The sequence below is a fragment of the Microcaecilia unicolor genome, chromosome 4 (genome assembly GCF_901765095.1).
Source record: "Microcaecilia unicolor chromosome 4, aMicUni1.1, whole genome shotgun sequence".
NCBI lineage: Eukaryota > Metazoa > Chordata > Amphibia > Gymnophiona > Siphonopidae > Microcaecilia > Microcaecilia unicolor.
This window is the reverse complement of record NC_044034.1, coordinates 320,607,959-320,630,830: the sequence shown is the minus strand read 5'-3', so window position 1 is coordinate 320,630,830 and position 22,872 is coordinate 320,607,959. Positions and strand designations below refer to the sequence as shown.

The 22,872-nt window shown below is 44.7% G+C and overlaps 1 protein-coding gene across 4 annotated transcripts in view; it reads left to right on the top strand.

Moving 5' to 3' along the window:
• Nucleotides 1-22,872, top strand: part of PLEKHA2 (pleckstrin homology domain containing A2) — a 142,152-nt gene that overhangs the window by 107,417 nt on the left and 11,863 nt on the right. For all 4 annotated transcript variants that reach the window (XM_030201910.1, XM_030201911.1, XM_030201909.1 and 1 more), the window contains exon 10: nucleotides 5,483-5,546. In XM_030201910.1, coding sequence (XP_030057770.1) covers nucleotides 5,483-5,546 — 64 coding nt within the window. The remainder of the gene's footprint in view (nucleotides 1-5,482; nucleotides 5,547-22,872) is intronic.

Genomic DNA, 22,872 nt, shown 5'->3' with positions numbered 1-22,872 from the left:
GGGGCATGACATTTTCTCACATTTTTAACATTCAACTATAAAAACAGCAGAACAGTTATATGGATTCTTCTTATATACAGAATGTAGGAAACAAATTTGGGATACCCCTCTCCCATCTAGAATTAACTTATTTGAAACAGAACTGGAGAAAAATGATCAGGCATTAAGAGACTAAAGAAAGCCAATGGTCAGTACTTTACACTATCAGTCGGGAAGCCTGGATTTTACTCCTACATCCAGCTCTTGAACAGCCATGTTCAAAGAAAGGAGTAGCATCACTCAGGATTTTGAACCTATAAGTGCCAATTTCACAACCTACATGTGTAGGTGCCAAATTTTATAAAGCAGAATGTCCAAGAACAGCCAATAAAGGAACCAAGTAAAAAATACTCTTTCTTTTTAAATGTTTAAAGTGGTTTTGAACATCACCGAGATCAGTACAATACAATTGCCCCTTTAGTCACTAGTTCAAACCCCAGGTCCAAAGGAGCAGTTAGCCGACATCTTGAGGCAGGTGGAAATCCCGATGCCTAATATTTTAAAGTGCATGTATTGCCATTACAAAATCAGAAATATACACATATTTTTCCAGCCCACCCATAATATGCACCCTTGGAAATTGTGCGTGCTGAGGATCTACATGTGTGAACAGAGGCTTTCTAAAATAGCCGTTTATACACGTTGTTCATTTACACCTATGAAGTCTGCTGTTTACATGTGTAAAAGCTGCACAAGTCTTTTAAATGATATCCAATATCAATAAATCATTGAATACATAACAATGGCATATCAAAAAACACATCAATATATAATAACTAAATCTACAAATGTAAATGTATACTAAATATAAATAAAAATAATTGATCTACATTGAAGTAGGAGTTCCTTATAATTAAGTACTTGGGGGTTCATCTCTCATCAGATATGCAGGAGATCTATAAAATTATTATAGACTCATTGCTGACCAAATTGATACATCTTTTACAGTTGAAGACAGCACTGCCTTTAAGTTCACAGGGCTGTGTAACTTTAGACAAAATGGTCCTGTTTCCCAAATGACTGTATATTCTATAGACAGCCCTTTATTTCTGAAGGGTCGGGACCTATTACGGCTCAATAAAGCATTGCATAGATTTTTATGGCACCATTGGCTCAAACCTAAGGTACCTTTGGCGTAATTAATCTATGCAGTGGGAGGGTTGGCTCTACCTGATTTGCAATGTAGCTTGTATAATGAGACATCTACGGGGTAATTATCAATAGATCACCAAAAGTCCACACCGGGATGATGCACACTAAGCATAAGTCCGCATTTATGCATCTAAGTTTAAGCCAAGCACTTACGACAGCCAAATGGTTGGTGTAAATGCTTGCGCCTAACTCTAGGCAGTTAGGCATATAAATACTATTATTGTGGAACCTGCCTGTGCTACTCTCTAACATGCCCCTGATCTGCCCATGCCCCTCCCAGGTCCACACTTCCCTTGGAATTGTGCACGCTAGAATTTCAACATACTTCTTATACAATACCAATTAAGGGTAGTTATGTGCGTAAGTGCCAATTAATACCAATTATACACCCATAGCCTCAGAACAACAATCAGTGTGTCCATTGGATCTGCTGTGTGTTCTGCATGTGCGTACAGTCCCATTACACCTCAGATAGCCATAAATTTGGGTTAATCTACACTATGCAAAAAGGGTGGGCATGACTTTGCAAATTGTTGATAGTGGACCCAACTGTTACCATTAGTTTGGAATTTGGACTTCCAACTAGGCTTGTCTGGGTTGAGTTCTAAAATGTTGGAGAGATTTAAAAAAACTTGGGAAGGTATTAGATTTAATCGATGAGGAAGGTAAATGTAAAACCTTTAATTCATTGTTGGAGGATGGCATTGTGGATGCAAGGGTCTGATGTCCTTATATGCAGGTTTGTCATTATGTTAGCTCCTTGGGACATTCCATTCCAAATGAAGAAATGTGGGAATGTATGCAAGAGGAATAGTGATTTGGTGGCTGTAAAATGGGTACAAGATTTAGATAGATTGGGGACACTGACTGGAGAGACACTTTGTCAACTGATGAAAAATATCAAATCCCTGTCCAGATCTGCTCTTCTTCATGAGCAACAATATAAATTTTTGTTAAGAGTGTTTATTTCCCCTCAGAGAGCATATTTGGCTTGTATTGCAAAACGTAGAGTGTTTGAAATGTGAAGCAGGCAAAGCCACATTGGGGCACATGTTTTGGAGCTGTGTTCATATTCACGGCTTTTGAAAAAATGTGCTATATTATTTAATTAACATATTGGGCTGTCAGATTTCCCTTGAGATGCAATTATTTGATGGTATATCACCAATGCAGAACTGAAGAAGGGGGGACTGGCTGTTCCTGAAGGAAGCCTTCTTATTGGGAAGGATGACTATTTTGTTAAACTGGAAGTTGGGTAATTCCCCCTCAGTCACCCAGTGGAAGAATGAGCTTCACAAGTTGTTGAAGTTTTAAAGATTGGATGCGAAGCAAGGATCACCCAGAGCATGGAGGACTTTTACACAGATATGTGGGAAGGGCTTTCACATACAGCAAGCAGTATGTTACTGAGGGGCCCTTTTACAAAGGCGTGGTAGGCTCTATGCGCATATCAAAATGAGACTACCACCAGGCTAGCGCACCCCCGGTGGTAATTTTGGATTTGGTGCATGCCCATACTGCCAGAACCAATTTTTAAAATTTCCTACCGTACACGCTGTTTCCAGCATTGGTCACCATGCATGTAGCATGTGAGCCCTTACTTCTAGATCAATGGGTGGCATTAAGGTCTCAGGCTGTAAATAGGCTCGTGCTGATTTCAATTTTACCACAGGCCTATTTCCCGGCCCATTGAAAAAAAGCCCTTTTTCCCCAGATGCGGCAAAAACTGGCCCGGCGCGTGCGCCCACACAACTGCAGGCCACTTTTGCTGTGGCTTAGTAAAAGGACCCCTGAATGCTTACATTGATTGGTTTGAGATAAGGAAGAATGGTGAGAAGGGTTTAACATCAGGAGTGGGATTGAGTACTGATACTGTCAGCTGCAGAGCAGAAACAATCTGCAGCTGATGGACTGACCAGACTGTTACGATATTAGGATAAATGGGTTTACATAAGAGAAATGTATAAAAATGAATTTTTGTCTAAAAATCTACCTTACAAGTATAGTTGCCAGAATGTATTAGTTCAAGTTGGGATCTTGCCAGGTATTTATGACCTGGATTGGCCACTGTTGGAAACAGGATGCTGGGCTCGATGGACCTTTGGTTTTTCCCAGTATGGCAATACTTATGTACTTATGATATAGACATATGGGACTAATTTCTAAAAAACTGGCGCCCAAAAAATAGCGCCTAGAGCTATTCTATAAATGGTGCTTAAAGTTAGGTGCTGTTTATAGAATAGTGCTTCGTGCCAGGAACAGTGACCATATTTAAGCATGACCATTTACATCAACAAAACCTTGGTGTAAATCTCCATGTCTAAATTAGGCACTGATCTCCTTTATTTTATAGCTACATGTGTACATTAAAGGAACGCTCCTGATCCATCCATGACCCATCCATGGCTGCACTCCCTTTTTGGACCCACACATAAATTTTAATTAAATCCAATTAGCACCAAGGATTACTTGTTAAAATCTCAATTATCAATTCTAATTTGACTTGTTATTCAATTAAATTGCACTTGCTAATTGGGTACACGCCCAGCTTTGTGTTTGCAATTTTTTTGCAACTTTTATAGAATGATGTACTGTGGTATGTTATTTGTGTTACTTCAATGATTTATAAATAAGGTAAATAAAAATAATCATCTCAATATTTCAACATACTTAGTTTCAAATTCTATCATTATTTTATTAAAAATCAGTACCTAAAAATGCCAGCACAAGCTCCAGCCCTCCCCACTTTCACTAGGGTGGAGAAAACTGCACCAAAAGCCCTCCCTTGAATTTAATGAGCCCTCACCACCTGGGCAGAGCTGAATTAAAAAACCAACAGGTAACCAAACAAAAATATCCCATGGAGAAAATAACAGTACATGAAAGAAGTGGAAACTCAGGAAGGCTGGACAAACCTTAGGATTAATCTAGTAAAAAATATATTTATTGTTCTAGTATATATATAAACAAAATAAACATAAAAGATAATAAGATAATATAATTTCAATACTTGAAAATGGACATTTCACACTAAATATAAAGTCAATGCGTGAAATATGGCGTGAATGAGCACCCACACCATATTTCACACATTTGGAATACTTTTTTGCATTTCTGACACCTTCGGTGATTATATAGTGCATCAGTTTCATGTATGCACAGCCTTTTTAAAGACTCTTTTTGCTTTTTTCACCCGACATTACCATTTGACACCTATCACTCATTTCCAGACTCCTGAAGCAGGCACGTTATATGCCGAAACACGGTGCCATGTCGAGTGTTGAGCATTGACTTTATATTTAATGTGAAATGTCCATTTTCAAGTATTGATATTATCTTATTGTGTATTATCTTATACTGGATTTTATATAGTGATTTTATTTTGTTTATATATATACCAGAACAATAAATATATTTTTTACTAGATTAATCCTGAGGTTTGTCCAACCTTCCTAAGTTCCATCTTCTTTTGTGAACAGAGCTGGATTAAGGCACAGGCCTAGTAGGCACTCGCCTCGGGCCCAAAACTCCTCCTAAAATAGGAAAATTACCCCTATCTAGGTGGAAATTTTACCAATCTGTTTGAATAGACAAAAACTGGGGAGAAGCTTGCTTCATCAAATATGGCAGACAACTGTCCTAACAGCAGAAAGATTTGACATACTTTATAAATAATCATTTAGTTTCTAGACGTTCAATCTCATCAAACGGACAAAAAAAACTATCAACTGGAATTGATACATCTATGGTATCATCAAATAAAAGCTGTTCTTCTAATGGAAGCTGTTCTCTGATTTGGGAGATCTTGGTTTTGAAAAACAGCTAAATCCAATGCAGATGGTGGAGTAAAATTGCTGATATTCATAATGAAATTTGAATTGTTTATTAAGGAATTTGCTAGACCGCCTTTCTTGGTGTACAAATCAAAGTGGTTTAGATCAGTGTTTCCCAAGTCAAGTCCTGGAGTACCCCTTGCCAGTCAGGTTTTCAGGATATCCTCAATGAATATGCATGAAAGAGATTTGCATATAATGGAGGCAGTGTATGCAAATCAAGTTCATCCATATTCATTGTGGATATACTGAAAACCTGAATGGCAAGCAGTACTCCAGGACTGGAGTTTGGAAACACTGGTTTAGATCAATCAAAATAACTCATGATAGTGGTGAACTGACAGGACAGGGCAAGAGACCAAAGTCAGAGAATAGGCTTGACCTAATATACTGCAAAGGTGTTGTCAAGACTTATTTACCCTGATTTGCATAGTAACCTTCCTCTCTTTGATTTTTAGGGACCTTTTAATGAGGGATAACCTATTTGAAATAATAACCACCTCCAGGACTTTCTATATTCAGGTAAACTTACTGAGACTTGTTAACATGACAGAACAACTAAAGCATTACAAAGGAAATCAAAGCCTGGGGTAATTGATCAGCTGGAATCAAGAGAAGTGTTAAGCTCTTACCATTGGATCCTTTAAATTATGAAACTTAACCAAGCCCTTACTGTTGGTACCTGACCTCTCATAGATTCTCAGACTCCTCCCCTTGACTGATGAACCCTAAGTTCTCATACATACCATTTACTTCTGGTCTCTGGGATCTCAAACATGCCCTACTTCATTCAGCTTTGCTACTTGTCTCTGAGCACTCACACACCCCCAACTCCATCTCTGTTACTGCTGGTCCCTGAGGTCCCACACATCCTAACTCCACCCCTTTTACTGATGAACCTGAGGTCTCACATACCCCAATTCCATCTCCGTTGCTGCTGGACCCTGAAGTCTCTCACACACACACACACACACACACACACACACACACACACACCAACTCTATCCTCATTACTGCTTGTCTCTGAACTCTCACATATCCCAACCAGGGTTGCCAGGTAGAAAAATTTTTTCCAGCCCAATCCAGCCCAAAAAACAGCCCAAAACCCGCCCAAACACAAACCCGCCCCTGACACCCCCACCCCCGCGTCATCACCCCCGCCCCCGCCGTCATCAACCCCGCCCCCGCCGTCACCGGCCCCGCCTCCCACGTCACCGGCCCCGCCTCCCCGTCATCGGCCCCGCCTCCCACGTCACCGGCCCCGCCTCCCACGTCACCGGCCCCGCCTCCACGTCATCGGCCCCGCCTCCCACGTCACTAACCCCGCCCAAAACGTCACTAACCCCGCCCAAAAACGTCACTAACCCCGCCCCCCCGCGGCCGAAAAAACCGCCCTGAAGCCAACCCGCCGCGGGCAAAAATTTCCCACGGCGGGTCGCGGAAAACCGCCCACCTGGCAACACTGATCCCAACTCCATCTCTGTTACTGCTGGACCCTGAAATCTGAAACATCCCAACTGTATCTCCTTTACTACTGATCTCTGAGCTCTCACACACCCAAGCTTCATTAACTTTGCTGCTGGTCTCTGAGCTCTCACACCAGGAGCATAGCCTGGACTGTCCTGGGCTCCTCCACTTTTGTCTCAGGTTCACCCATCAACTAATTGCACCATTTGTGTAGCTGGTAGGATCTGCAAAGTCCACCAGCTGAAGAAATCTAGAGTCTGCCCCAAGTCAGTTGTGTGTTAAAAAAGCGCAGTAGTCAGCAGTATCACTATCAGCCACTAAGGACCGGTCTTAGGCAGGAGCAACAGGGGTGGCCACACAGGGCCTCGCACTCTCAGGGGCCTTGTGGCCCTGGCATGTCCCATTGCAGACCTGCCAAATCTTGATAGGTCAACTCCCACTGAGGGGCAGAGCAAAATTCTGCACATATTTTCTCTCCCTTCCTTTTTCATATGATCCTGCATCTCCCCTTCATGATACCCCTTTGTGAGCAGCAACAGTGTCAGTACATTGAAGAAGAACAAGGCACTATGGAACCTCATGTTTGAGCGCCAGGAAGTCGCTGCCAGGTCCCACCCACATGCAACAGGAAGCTCAAACGCGAGGCTAAACAGTGCCTTGCTCTTCTTCAATGTACCAACACTGTTGCTTCAAAAAATAAGAAAGCACCACGAAAGAAAGGTTTGAGGGGAGGGGGCAGGTCACAGAGGGATGTCAAGAAGGGGAGATACTGGACCTCGTGGAGGAGGAGGATGGAGGAGGAGGAGAAAAAAGATACTTGTTGGACCATGTGGGGAGTGGAAGGAACATTTCCCAAACAGTCCCTGGTGGCCCAGTGGGCGACCAACCCCTCCCCCCACCCCCCGAGCGACAAGGGGGTTGGAGGTCCGCTGGACCTCCGGTCCCCCCGACAATCCCCCACCCAGGTTCAGGGAGGGCTAGAGATCCGGTGGGTCTCCAGCCCCCTCAACCCCCCAGCAAAGGGTCCCTGGTGGTCCAGTGATCAATCCGCCCCCTCCCCCCTCCCCCTACCTTGTGGATTGGAGGAGGGAGGTAGCCTGCCTCCTTCCTCTTCCTTCGACGCCGCAAAATGGCGGCGCCCTGCCCAGTATATCCTGGAATGCGCTGGGCGGGGCTTCACACCATATAAGGGAGAAATTCTCTTATATGGTGTGAAGCCCTGCCCAGCGCATCCCAGGATACACTGGGCAGGGCTGGGCACCGCCATTTTGTGGCATCGAAGCAAGAGGAGGGAGCTCCAACCCACAAAGTAGGGGTGGTAGGGAGGGAGGGGGCGGATTGATCACTGGAACGCCATGGACCATTTGCTGGGGGTTGGATCTCCAGCCCTCCCTGAACCTGGGGGGAGGTCCAGCGGACCTCCAGCCCCCCTGTCATTCGGGGGGAGGGGGGGGTTGGTCGCCCACTGGGCCACCAGGCACTGTTTGGGAAATGTTGAGGAATTGGGGGTCTGGATCTCCAGCCCTCCCTGAACCTAGGGGGAGGAACGTCGGGGGGACCGGAGGTCCGCAGGACCTCCAGCCCCCTGTCGCTGGGGGGTCTTCAGGTTTGCTTTGTTGGGGGGAATGGGGGCCTGCTAGCATGAAAATGCATGCTGAACAGGGCTCACCATTCCTCCCCAATGATCTGCAAACCCTAACGCCAGCTCGGAGCTGGTGTAGGGTTTTCCATGGCCGACTCAATCTTTGGCGCGCTGGTCGCTGATCATTGGGGATGAATATGTTTAGCCCTGTTTTGCATGCATTTGCATGCTAGTTGCTTTCAGAGCCCTCGAGTGCGTTGTTTCACGCACTCGGGGACTCTGATCATGGGGCGGTAGCAAACGCCGGTGCTAGTATAGTGCTAACAGCCTCTAGTGCTGGCGTTTGCTTCTGATCATTCCCCTGAAAGTGAGAATAGCCTGGGAGAGAGATAGGGGAAAATGGGGGAGACAGAGAGAGATTAGGACAATGGGAGGGCTGGGGAGGGTATAAAAGTGAGAGATGGAAAGATGGACAGTAGGTGAGAGATGAAAAGAGGGTGAGGGTGAGAGAAGGGGAAATGAGCTTACACTGTTATCTAGGAGTGGAGAAGAAGAAAAGAGAAATAGAGAACAAAGATGAAAGAGAAGATTGCTGTGGCACAGCTGTGAGCTTGTATACCAGGAAATTGTGGCTATCCTGCAGGGCCCCGCTACAGCTGCCAATGCATGCATCAGTCTTGGCTCCCAGTATAAAGAGCAGAAATCACTGCAGATGTCCTACAGAGGTAAAATGTTCACACAAAGGAGACAGAAAAAAATGTGCTAGGTTAGAGAGCGAGTACTAGAGCAGTGTTTTCCAAGTCCAGTCCTAGAGTACCCCTTTCCAGTCAGGTCTTCAGGATATCCACAATGAATATGCATGAACTTGATTTGCATACACCCATTATACACAAATCTCTTTTATGAATATTGATTGTGAATAACCTAAGAACCTGACTGGCAAGGGGTACTCCTGGACCAGTGTTGCCTCCTTCGATTGGTGGATTACATTAATGGGGGAATTTGAAAGTACTCTGCCCATGTACCTGGAGGTCTTTTGATAGTTAATTAATATTTTTGCCTTTATTCTCCTCTTTGATATGAGAATTGGAATGCCTAACTGTAGTGGACTTAAACTGAATAATTTCTGGTTATTTTTATTGCTTAATACTAGATTTCCTATGATACCATTGTGCTTATTTGAATCAGTTTTTCTATACAAGTTTTGCTCGATTTGTTTTTTGTTTTAATTTTATAAATAATTTTTTAAAAAAAAATTTTAAACCCATCTTGTCAAAGGGGGGCCATGGGGCCCACTGAACCAATCTACACAGGGCCCTGCAATTGCTAAGACCGGCCCTGGAGCCACTGATACCAGCACCATGAGCATGCTCAGTTCTCTGATGAAATCAGCATCAGGCAGTGCTAGTCCACCAATAGTCAACATGCACTGGGCAGGCTCTGGATTTCTTCTGCTGATGGGACTTGGGGATCCCCTCTAGCTTAGGTATTTCTAATTGTGGAGGGGGGATTCTACAAACTGGTCTTCCCAGATCCCAATCTCTCTTCCTTAATAATCTCTATCGTATTCAACAATACTAAGATTGATTTAGCCCTTTTATTTTTGGCAATATAATCTTTATTACTTTCCATAGATATGGGGATGGGGTGGGTTGCATATAAGGTATCCCACCTACCCTCCCTCCCCACTAAGCTACCCCTCTCCATCCCCTCCCCCTACCAATCCCGACTATTAGTCACTATAGTAAATATAGATACATTTAGCCAATTTTTGTATATTTTCATCACCCAAACCCTTCAATTCTAAAGTGATCTTGATATGTCTCTGCAGTTCTTGTCAAATTCTCAGCCAGCTCTCCACCATGGGGCCTTGAGTATCTTTCCACTGTTGAGCAGTGGACATTTTAGCTGCCATAACTAATTGGATAGCTATATGAAGCTCAGCTTTTTCTCCCTCTTTCCCTACAAAAAGCCCAATAGACTTTTCTCCTGCCCAATCTTCTCCTGTCCACCTTCTAACCTTTCTCCCAACCTGCTGCCAAAACCTACTTACTATTGGGCATTCCCACCACAGGTGTTCTAAGGTGCCTCTCTACCCCTAGAAAACCTCCAACATCTCTCATTGTGGCCATTGCCTCCGTGTTCCCCCTAACTGAGGTCTAATAGGCTCACAGTATCAAAGTAAATTGAAACTGCTTATAATTGGTTATTGAAGGACATGAATGAATATAATTATGAATACCCAGCCAACTCTCTTATCCTACTTTCCCTCCAACCACTCTTCCCGTTGCCTCATAATATGTTCCCCGAACTGGCGGTTCTGCCCGTCTCATACTTTTATACAGATGAGCCTCAACCTTCCTATGAGTGTACAGTTTAAAAAGCATCAGTTCAACTGGATAACAATCCCTAAAAATTTGAGACTTCCTATCTCATCCTAACAAAACTCACAGTTGAAAATATTTATAGAAGGGTATCTTTGAATTAGGTACCTAAGAGTTTTCTTGCCCCTTTTTTTATCTTTATACTGCAGTGCCACATTGATTTGAGGAATAAAAACCAAGATTAACAACACTATCTGAAGATAATGTGAAAGTAAATGGAATTGAAACTGAAGTTAAATCAGAACGTATTATGGGTATTATTGGTACTAATGCATACACATTTAACTGTCTGCTGCCATACTGGGGGGTGGGGGGAGATACAGATGGCGGGAGGGGGGGGTAAAGGAGTATAAATATAATACTCCAAACCAGTCAGATTAAATCAGATCCACAAAAATGTGTAGACTACACAATGCATACTCTGGATTTGTGGCATACAGTTCAATTGAATTAAATGAGCACACAAAGGGAGAGAAAAGACCTCAGAAACCATCAAAGCAGGCACTAAAAGGGAGATAGAAGGGAGAAATCTTGAGGGAACAGGGAAATATTGGAGGGGGTTGTTCATTACAGAGGCCAACATTTGATGTTGGATTCTGTTTTGGTCTTTCTATAAGTCTCTTGCACCTAGTTGTTGGAATTGTTATGTTTCATGGTTGAAAAATTTGAAAAAAATTTTTAATGGGGGAGACAGAGGGAATGAGGGAAAAGGAATGGGGTGCCTAATGCCCACTCATTTTAACTATTGGCACTCAAAAAATTCATTTCTGGCTATGCCACTGTCTCACACTCGCTCCAACTCTATCCCTTTTACTACTGGCCTTTGAGCTCTCCGTCTCCTTTAGTACCAGTCCCTGAGGTTTCAGAGACCTCCAGCTGTAGCCTCTTTACAGCTGAGCTTCTGTTGCCTCATTAACTCCCAACCCCAAAACCTTAAAAACAAAAGTTTTTCAAGCAGAGAATCAAAAACATATTTAGGAGCTGTTGATTGGTAGAATGTTGTTTTGCACAAAGTTTCTTTTTTTTTTCTGAGCACCAGTGAGGCAAACAAAATTTAAAAAAATGTGAACAAACCTCAGTAATTTCACTTCCCACACTTAGTTTATTTATAAGTCCTACTGGTTATGTGAGCAACCAAAGGATTAATGAAAGTGTTGGACAGCATCACTAAATAAACAAAATTTCCTTGTTGTCCATACCAGACCTGTACAGACCAGTGGGAATATTTGTAGACCAGTGGAATGGAGACAGAGAAAGAAAGTAGTTCTTTGTGAGTCGCCCTCTAAGAGTATCGCGCAGCTCTGGAATGGTTTTTTATTTATTTATTTATATCATTTATACCCCGCCTATTGCCACACAGAGCAGCCTCTAAGCGGCTTACAATGAACAAATAAATCAGTTACAATAAATCAGTTACAATGGCAGAAGAGAAGGACCGGGGGAATAAGGGAAGGAGGGGGAGAGTTAGAAAACAATATATCATAAGTAGAAATAGAAAACAAAAGAAGAAGAAGAGAAAGCAGGAGTTCAAAATCAGGTCTTGACTCGCCAGGACACTCAAGGCAGAAAACCAGGAGGAAACGGGCCCCTTCATCATAAGCACGGAGAAGCCACAGAAGAGAAGACCAGCTGCCCGATCAATCCAAGGGATCCAGGCAGTGCAGGTTCTAACGGACCACCTCCTAATGTCCAACCGTCGGGCTCTCCGCCGTCTGCTACTGCTCCGCCAGACCGACAGAAGAGGAGGAGCCAGCGACGGTGGGGGGAACAGCTCCAGGACTACAGCCAAAAACCCACCGGGAGAAGGAAAGCAGAGGCAGCAGACTTCCCTCGAGCGACGAGACCACAGCACCAATTGCGGCTCATGGATCCAGCTCCGTGCCCGGTAGCACTCACCACCCGTCTCCTCCATCGGCAGCACCTCCCCGCTCGAGTCCACCACAGGTGAATCACACTGCAGCGCTAAGGGCCTAAACTCCGTCCCTCCTGACATCAGTCTCCCCTCAGTGGCACTGGCGGGAACGGGAAAGCAAGCAGGGAACCGGCCGAAAGACGAACAGATCTCCACAGTGTACAGCAGAGCGACAGCCGAGAAGATTGGGCCAGATTGAAGCCAGGCAGACGGTACGGTATAGCAAAAGCATCAGGAGCCAACAGATCCTGCGTCCGTTAAGCGGCGGCCATTTTAGACATGTTCAGTATTTTCTCTGTCTTCTGGTGCTCTCTTATGGCTCCTAACACAGCAGTTTTCAGAGTTTAGAAGAGCAGGGGCGTTACTAATGAGCAAGTTAGCTCCTTTTTTAATTTTTTAATCTGCCTTATGGCTGGAGCTGAATGACACCCGGTGGCGATGGGTCCCTCCCCCTTTCCCAATGCGGCTGTCTGTTAACTCCTCAAGTGCTTTTTCAGTGAAATTTATTTTTTATTTGGTAGGTGTTGTCCTCTCAATTTGGTAAGTTATTTTTATTTAACTTGGAGTCGGACCTCTCTAATGCTTTGCTCTTAATGCCTAATTTTCTTTAATCTGCTATTCAGGCCAAACAATTCTGAAGGCTATTCTTATCTCTTCCAGGCATATAACTTTGCCGGTAGTCTTGTTCGGTATTGGTGTGGTATGTTGGCAGGCTTTATTTCTCATCAAGGCATTGGGTTTTTTGCCGCATTCAGCCTTTAGCTTGTCAGCAAAATATCCCCCCACTTAGGCCGCAGCCACCGAGCCCCCCCCCCCCCCCCCCCCCCGACTCAGGATGCAGCTGCCAGGCCCCCCACACACAATCGGGATGCAGTTGCAGGTCCCAACCCAGAACGCAGCTGCTGCTGCCACCCCCCACTCACTTTCAAGCTGCCACCAAATCCCGGTGCCGGGCCCCCCTTAGAGGCCGGGGAGGAGCAGACGCATTCACACACTAATGTGGGCGGTCCCCATCCCCTACGTCAGTGCATCTGCTCCTTCCCGGCCTCCAAGGGGTCCCAGCACCATGATCTGTCTCTCACCTGCTCCAGTGTGCCGGGGCGGGTTCCCAATAGGAGCAGGAGAGAGACAGATCCCAGGGCTTGGCGCCGGGCCAACCCTGGAGGCCGGGCCCGGGGAATTTTGCCCCCCCCCCCCCCCCCTTCTTGGCAGCCCTGAATATTCTCCTAGCAGAGCTATTACTTACAGCAGGTTTACTTCTCTGGTGCCTAGTTGATATGGAAGAGCAGGAGCCTCACTGGGCTCTAGATATCAGCTGCAAGATGTATTTTTGAATTTTGGTATTGCTTCAAAAATTTCCAAACTATGCACCTTTACCAAAGCCAAAATCTTTTCAATCTCAATCAATATATATTTTTTTCATTCATCAATGAACTAAAGGAGGAAAAAGCCTCAGCAGTCAAAGGTATCGGCTGTGGAAGTCAAATATTGTTGAAGCACTCTTAGGAGAACCACAGCTGCCCATTGACTTAGACCAATCATTGGCAAAAACCTCCTGAAAAACTTTTTAAAATTTATTTTTCAATGTATCCAGTCTCTTAAAATGTCTTTGTTTATTTCAAATTAATTTCCCAACTCTTAAAATCTCTTCAGTATCTTCCTATTTAACGACTTGTTTGCAGCTGCATAACCACACTATGAATGTATTCATTCGAACATATTCTCAATGCACATCACTTAACTTTAGAAGTGTTTGTCCATGTAGATCCTCTTCACATCACTTCAGCCCTAGGGATGTTCATTCCTGACACCGATCCCAACGGTGTCCTGTTTCACCAACAATGGCTTCATCAGGGGAAACTGGGGTCATAGTCAGTGTTCCTCTTCTTTTGACTCAATGTTTCACCACCCTGAAGAGGAACGCTGACTGTGTGGAGGGGATTCTATTGATTGGCACTATGATTATAAGCACCATGGTTTGGCTAGTCAAAATACTGAACATTCCAGAGCTGTGTGATATCTTTAGAGAGTGACTCACAAAGAACTACTTTCTTTCTCTGTCTCCATTCGCTGGTTGATGGATGCAACTATTTCCACTGGTAGGACTAAAGGAAAGAAAATTATCTGATAACACATAATATTTCAAGAACTGCACAGTATTGGAAAGAGGAGTAGCCTAATGGTTAGTGCAGTAGCCTCAGAACCAGGAGAACTGGGTTCAATTCCTACTGTAGCTCCTTGTGACTCTGGGCAAATCACATAACCCTCTGTTGCTCAAGGCAGTATATCAAATCCCATCCCCTTTCCCTTTTCTGTGTCCTGCATCCCACCCCTGAAAGGGGTGCAGAAGTTTATTGTAAAAAAAAATAATTCTGTTTTCCATAAGTGACACCTGCACAGAGTGCAGTTTCAAAATGCCTTCTGCTGTATATCTGTCAGCATTAGTTTCACTTCAGGATTACTAATAATAGGACTGTCTGGGAGGCTCCACGATGGGCATTATCTATTTTAAGAAGATTGTTTTGTGGTTATTATTCTTTAAATATATTCCTACCTTTTTTTTTTTTTTTTCTCTCCCTCACTGTGGTTGTGAAATCATAGGCTGCTTCTAAAATATAGAACATTACAGCATCAGTCCCTAGTTCTGTAATAGAAGGAACAGAATGGTACTCACTAGATGATGTCATTATCTGAATGGGTGGAAAACTAGGGCTGGAATATGAGCAATGGAGTCTGCAGCTCTGTGACTTGGCTCCAATGCCAGGGTAAACTGATTCAGTACTAGCAAAACAGCAGACACATAATAATAAAGGTTGCTGGTCACCGACTGGATCTGTTTTAGTTTTTCAAGGCAGGGCAATCTAGCCCTGTTTTTACCCTCGCTGAAAGCAGGACAACCATGATGAGTAGGCAGTGAAGCAAAAACCAGGGCTAAAAAAATATGGAGCCAGTGATAACTACAAAATACAAGGGTTCTCAAACCTGGCATGTCCTGGTGATGCCACAATGAATATATATATGAGATAAATTTGCAAACACTGATCAAATTTATGCAAATTATTTCATGCATATTTATTGCAGGAAATCCTGAAAACTCAGGAGTCCTTTTACAAAGGCAAACTAAAAAATGGCTTGCGGTAGTGTACGCGTGGGTTTTGGGCGAGCGCCGATCCATTTTTTAGCGCGCCTGTAAAAAAGGCCTTTTTAAAAATTTTTGTCAAAAATGGATATGCGGCAAAATGAAAATTGCCGCACGTCCATTTTGGGTTTGAGACCTTACCGCCAGCAATTGACCTAGTGGTAAAGACACGCGCTAACCGGGCAGTAATGACCTACCTATGTGTTCCACTTGGCGTGCGTCTGTTACGCGTGCCGGAAAAAAAATATTGACACGCGTATCGGACATGCGCCAAAAATGAAATTACTGCAAGAGCCACATGGTAGTTGAGCGGTAACTCCATTTTGGTGCACGTTGGGCTCGCATGGACACTTACATGGCTTAGTAAAACGACCCCTCAGCTGGATATGGCATCACCAGAACAGCCCTAAAACTAGCCAATTTCTTGAGGAAAGTGGATGGAAAGAGAATCAAATAGCTCCCTCTAGAGGTAAAAACCACAGCAAAATGAGGTGACCCAGTTTGCCAAAGGTTGCTCTGCTGCTCTGTGCTGATCAGAAAATCATTTGCTATGCAACTCCAGTGCTCGGTTGTTCAAAAAATGAACCTGTTCTCTGACCCCTTTGGACAACCACACAGGATATGATTGGTCTGCAAGGGTTTCCGGATTTGTGGATTTTAAGTAGCACGAAGGCATTGACAGAAGGATAGGTTGATATCTGGTTTTTGAGAAGTAGCTGTACTTGCTTTGGAAATGTGTTGAGATATTTCAATTATTTACCCCGAAATTCTATAAATGATGCTTAAAATTGCAATTGCAAATTTAGGTGCGCACCCAATTTGTGCACACAATTTAATTGAATAATGAGCTAATTAATGCCAATAATTACTACTACTACTACCAGGGCCGCTGAGAGCCGGGGCCAGGCCCGGGACAAGACCACCCCCGGGCCCCCCCCCACCCGAGATCATTTCGCGCCCCTCCCCACCCGAAGTCGCTGGGCCCCCCCCCTCCACCCGCTGCCGGGCCCTCCGAACTAACCTGAAGCGTCTTCACGTTTGCATCGCAGCAAGCAGCAGCAGCATCAGCAGGGCAGACCTCTCCTTCTTTCCGTGCCCCGCCCTCGCGGACGTTACATCAGGTGAGGGCGGGACACAGAAGGAAGGAGTGGCCTGCCCTGCTGCTGCTGCTTGCTGCGATGCGAACGTGAAGGCGCTTCAGGTTAGTTCCGGGAGCTACGGAGGGTGGGCCGGACTGCAGCGGCGCCGGGCCCCCCCCCCCCAGAGGCCCGGGCCCGGGGACTTTTGTCCCCCCAGTCCCCCCCTCTCGGCGGCCCTGACTACTACTACTACTATTTAACATTTCTAAAGCACTACTAGGGTTACGCAGCGCTGTACAGTTAACAAAGAAGGACAGTCCCTGCTCAAAGGAGCTTACAATCTAATGGACAACATGTGAAGTCAGCTTACAATCTAATGGACAGTATGTGTAGACAGTCAAATCGGGGCAATAATTAGATGCTAATAGTCATATATCAGCACTAATTGGCCTTAATTGAAATGTATGCATGCATTTTTAGTCACGCGGATCTGGGTGTAAATTTTAAACACAGCTCCAAAAAGGGGGTGCGGCCATGGGAGGGTCATGGGCAGATCAGGGGTGTTTCTAGAATTTATGTGCACTGTTATAGAATAAGGGGTATTTGCACCCAATTTACATGCAAGGATTTACACCAGGGTTTATTTGGTGTAAATCCTCACATCTAAAGCTAGGCACTTAACCCCCTAATTCTATAAAAAGCACTAAAAAATGTGCTAACTAGCGCCAATAATTGGCTTCTTAACAAGCAATTATTTCCACTAATTAGATCCAAGTAACATGTACACACATAAGTTTAGTTGCGAGTCAGAAAAGGTGGCACAGAAATGGGAGGGCCATGGGCGGCTTGGGGGCATGACTTTTAGTTACACGCATAATTATAGAATAAGGGGGCTCTGTGCCCAAATATAGGCATGGCATTTGCAGTACATTTTCGTTGGTGCAAATGGCTGTGCCTAAATGAGACACTATCCCTGGGCTTAAGCGCTATTCTATAACCGAGCCTAACTTTCAGCACCGTTTATAAAATAGCGCTTAGCACATTATTTTTTTCAGCACCAATTTTTCGGCGTTATTTATAGAATTTGGTTCTTAGTGTGTTTCAGTGTTGGTACCTCAGACAGTTTCCTATAGTATATATTGTTTGAGAGCTGTCTCTGCCCTTTTATGTATTTTAAAGCCCCATTTTGCATAAGTGCTTGATGTGGGGAAATAAGAGAGCATCCTAAGCCAGAAATGCAGCCTGTGTGATGGCAATGGGAAGGAGAGTGATTTTTGCCGCCCCCCCCCCCCCCCCCCCCCCCCCCCCCCCCCCCCCGCATCTCCCTTGTGCCCTGTGAGGCCACACCACTTGCACAATCCTCAGGATGGCCCTGATGGAACATCCAGGTTGGGACATTCACTTTCCTATATTATTTTACAAAAGGCTGTGCCAAATAGAGGCATAGACCTGAAGGGGCCTTGGGGGCCTGCCCCCACCCACACATACTTTAGGCTCAGGCCCTCTCTAAAACTGCAGCACCCATTCAATGGCTGGCGGGGATTCCGAAGTCCCGCCAGCTGAAGAGATCCGCTGCCCGAGCCTAACCCCCTCCTGCTCATGCTGCTGCAGGAACAAGGAAGTCTGCAGAGTGCCTCAAGTCACTGAGCATGCTCTTGGATGCTAAACACAGGGCCTTTTGTAAAATAGGTATAAGGACACTGGCAAATGCATGTGTATTTAGCAACACTTACAAGAGGAGCACGCAGCTATTTCAGAAGAAACTCCATGCAGAAATAGAGTGGCATCACTCAAGGCTTTATGCATATTAGCACTCGTATGTATATGTAATATGTGGTGGGGTTTTTTGCATTTGCGGCACTTACACATGTGTGTGATGAATTTGAAAAACCTACATGTATGAGAGGAGCCTATTAAGGAGCTGCGAGAAATAACCCCAGTAAGTGCTTTTTTGATCTGGTGTTAGATATCATAAAGATGAGCACAGTTGCCCCAAGTTAACTGGAGGACATTGCAGGTCCCAATGCTCAGGTATTTGGTACTTGTGCGCGCCTTGGAGCAGGAGGAAAAGCTGATGTAGAAAAGTAGTATTATATGTCTGTATTTCCTAACGGGAACTCTGTCTGCAGGCTTGATGTTTAACTTACTTAGGAAGTATTTTTCAGCTTGGAAAAGAGACAGCTGAAGGGAGATATGATTGAGGTCTACAAAATCTTGAGTGGTATAGAACAAGTAGACGTAAATTGATTTTTTACTCGTTCCAAAAGTACAAAGACTAGGGGACACTCAAGGAAGTTACGTGGAAATATTTTAAAAACAAATAGGAGGAAATATTTTTTCACTCAACAAATAGTTAAGCTCTGGAACTCTTTGTCAGAGGTGGTGGTAACAGCGGTTAGCATATCTGGGTTTAAAAAAAGGTTTGGACAAATTCCTGGAGGAAAAGTCCATAGTCTACTATTGAGACAGACATGGGAAGCAACTGCTTGCCCTGGGATTTGTAGTATGGAGTGTTGCCACGATTTGGTTTTCTGAAAAGTACTTGTGACCTGGCTTGGCCACTGTTTGGAAAACAGGATACTGGGCCAGGTGGACCATTGGTCTGTCCCAGTATGGCTACTCTTATGTTCTTATTTTATGCTGGTTCTTTCTAATGGAGAGAAGCTGTGCATGAATCTCTGTATGTAGTTGTCTATTTTTATTTTTATTTTGTGCACTTGGGAGGGGTTTGAAATCTTTTTTTTTTTTAAATTGTAATCCACAGTGTTGCAGGTGTTGTTTTTCTTGTAGAAATATAGTTTCAGGCAAAGCAAAATGAAGGACAACAGACTTGTGCCATGTTACTTGTTCTTACACAGAAATTCACATGATGTGGAGTCATCATGACTCAAAATGGCCAAGTTCTCTTCCTACACTGTGTGGTTCTGGCAGTGTGTGATCCAAGTTGTGCAGAGCAGAGACCTGTGCTGTGTTCGTGAGACTTTGAGAACAGCACAGGATTTCAGGTACCAGTGCGGCTTGCACTTTCAAAGAGCCACACAGTGTAAGAAGAGCTGGATGATAAATGCACCAGTCTGGCAATGATGTTTGCAGTGTTCAGGAGCTGGAGAGGAAGCTCTGAGGAAGAGACCTGCTCAAGAAACTGGTGGTAAGGCATGGAAGTGAAACCCAGACTGGATCAATCTGTCCTCCTTTTTCTGGAGCCATATGGTAACCCTAGGTAAGGGGATAAGTGAGAGGACAAGATGAGCTGAGAGAAACATCATTGGGGAGACAGTGGATAAAGGTATTGGAGGAAACAGCATAAACAGACAAGCCTAGGAGTGAATGAGCAGAGAATAGATGAAATGTGTGCTGGAAGAAACAGGAAGTAGGGGGATCTGTGAGAGGGATGAGTGTGAAGGGCTACACGGTAGCCGGGCGGTAACTTGGAATTGGCGTGCATTGGGCACGCGTAGGTGCTTATTCGGCTTAGTAAAAGGGCCCCTTAAAAATCTGCATCTTTAAGTAAGAACGGGACTGTCTCTCTTTGCTAAATTGTACAGCTCTGCGTAACCCTAGTAGCGCTTTAGAAATGTTAAGTAGTAGTAGTAGTAGTAAGAACTCTTCTGTCTATAAATTTTAATTAATTACTAGTCATTTTATTAATAGACTAGTAAAAGAGGCCTGTTTCAGATCAAATGAAACGGGCGCTAGCAAGGTGTTCGTCGCCAACACCCCCCTCCCTCCCTGGCCAACCCCTTCATTATTCTTCCATTGCTCCACCCCCAACGTCATGACGTTTGACGCAAGGGCGGGGCCCGGAGCGATTTCCAACCCCCCTGCCTCCCTGCCTCCCTCCCTGCCAACCTCTTTGTTGTTCTGCCATTGCTCCGCCCTTGAGGGCGGGGCCCGGAGTGATTTCCCCCCCCCCACACCTCCCTGCCTCCCTCCCTGCCAACCCCTTCGTTGTTCTGCCATTGCTCCACCCTCGAGGGCGGGGCCCGGAGCGATTTTGGTGGCTTCACCACCACGAACCTTCGAACCTTTTTGAAGGAAGTCAGGGCTTGGCTTCAGTGACGTCAGTGTCCTCAGAACGTTGAGGGTGAGTTTTATTATAGTAGATATAGCATGCAGAATTGTTAAATATTGTGGGCGGTGCTCATTGCTAATACATAGAAATAGCAATGTAACCAGCACCCACCTCTTCATCGGTTCACCCGATTAATGCTTATGCATTTATAATTTTCACTAATTCTTATTCTTATTTGGAAGTACTCAGCTCCATCCTGTAGAAAAATAAAGTACTCAGAAATGTACTCAGAAGTTTCTGCTGCAGTAGGATATTTTTGGGTTATTTGGAAAAATGTTGGGGGGTCCCGTTTTATACAGACACCATGTAAAGTTACTAGACTTTAGCCCCATTTTCCCAGAGATGGTCACATATATCCTGGAAATAAGGGTCAACAACCAAGTTGTAAAGTGATGTCTTTTTTTCTATTAGACCAACTTAGGGGCCCTTTTAAATCTGCACTAGTTAATGGGCTTAGTGTGCCACAAAGTGGGACTTTCCCGCGTGCTAAGTCCATTTCCAGCACAGCCGTAAAAGAGGCATTTTTGTACTTGTAGAGTTTCTGGCCATACGCTGTGTAGGGGATTGTCCTTGAGACAGCTCGTCTTTGGGCGAAACATGCATGCCCGACACTAAAACCCCTGGGTTTGATGTATAAAAAGATGAGTACTTCCAAATAAGAATTAGTGAAAATTATAAATGCATAAGCATTAATCGGGTGAACCAATGAAGAGGTGGGTGCTGGTTACATTGCTATTTCTATGTATTAGCAATGAGCACCGCTGAGGTCACCAAAGAAATTCATAAATAAGGATTGAATGCACTTATAGTATAAGCGATTGCAAATATTTGATCTTTATATTCTGATCTATTGGGTACCATTATTTTAGACTGTGTATGCAATTGGGATCCTTGAATTACTCAATTAACCATTTGACTTGTATCATACGCTAATGTTAACATTAGCACATGGCCATCTAAAGAAATTAATGGGAGAACACTTACGTCTCCTATTTAGGAGCACTAAGGGCGCCTGTGTTATGGACATGCTTACCACTTAGCATGCCAGTGATGTCAGCGTGCTTCCATGCCTATTTTGCACCCTGACTCACCCCCTCCAAAAATAATTTTAAAAATGAAATGCAGTGCACATGGAGCGGCATAATCAAACGGGGACAACTACCATTGGAGCCGACTCTGTGGGTGCTTGAGCCCCCCCCCCCCCCCCCCAATATTGAGAAAATTGCTTGTAGGGGTCTAGTGAGGGGTTATTTCCATTGGGCTTAGCACCCCCAATAATTTTGAAAAGTTGGCTCCTATGATAACTACTACTACTACTACTACTTATCGCTACCGGGCTTACTACTATAGCGCTACCGGACGTACGCAGCGCTTCACACTTGAACATGGAGAGACAGTCCCTGCACAATAGAGCTTACAATCTAATTATGACAGCCAGACAGGACAAGTAAGGGATAAGGGTTAGGACAGACAGGACATATCAGGGATAGGGGACAGTTGAAGGTTTAGGTTTAGGAGTTAAAAGTAACATCAAAGAGGTGGGTTTTTACCCTAGATTTGAAGATGGCTAGAGATGAGGCTTGGCTTACCAGCTCAGGAAGTTTATTCCAGGCATATGGTGCAGCAAGATAGAAGGAACAACCATCTCTAAGAGCGCCCATCTCTAAGGACGTCCCGGCAAAGGGGCGGGAAACTGCTATTATCGAAACAAGATAGGCGTCCATCTTTTGTTTCAATAATACTGTCGGGAACGCCCAAATCTCAACATTTAGGTCGACCTTAGAGATGGTCATCCTTAGGTTGTCCTCAGAGATGGTCGTCCCTAGTTTTCGGCGATAATGGAAACTGATGATGCCCACCTCAAAAACAACCAAATACAAGGCATGTGGTTGTGGGAGCAGCCAGCATTCGTAGTGCACTGGTCCCCCTCACATGCCAGGACACCAACCGGGCACCCTAGGGAGCACTGCAGTGGACTTCACAAATTGTTCCCAGGTGCATAGCTCCCTTACCTTCGGTGCTGAGCCCCCCAACCCCCCCAAAAAAACTCACTCCCCACAACTGTACACCACTACCATAGCCCTAAGGGGTGAAGGGGGGCACCTACATCTGGGTACAGTGGGTTTCTGGTGGGTTTTGAAGGGCTCACATTTACCAGCAAAAGTGTAACCGGTAGGGGAAATGGGCCTGGGTCTGCCTGCCTGAAGTGCACT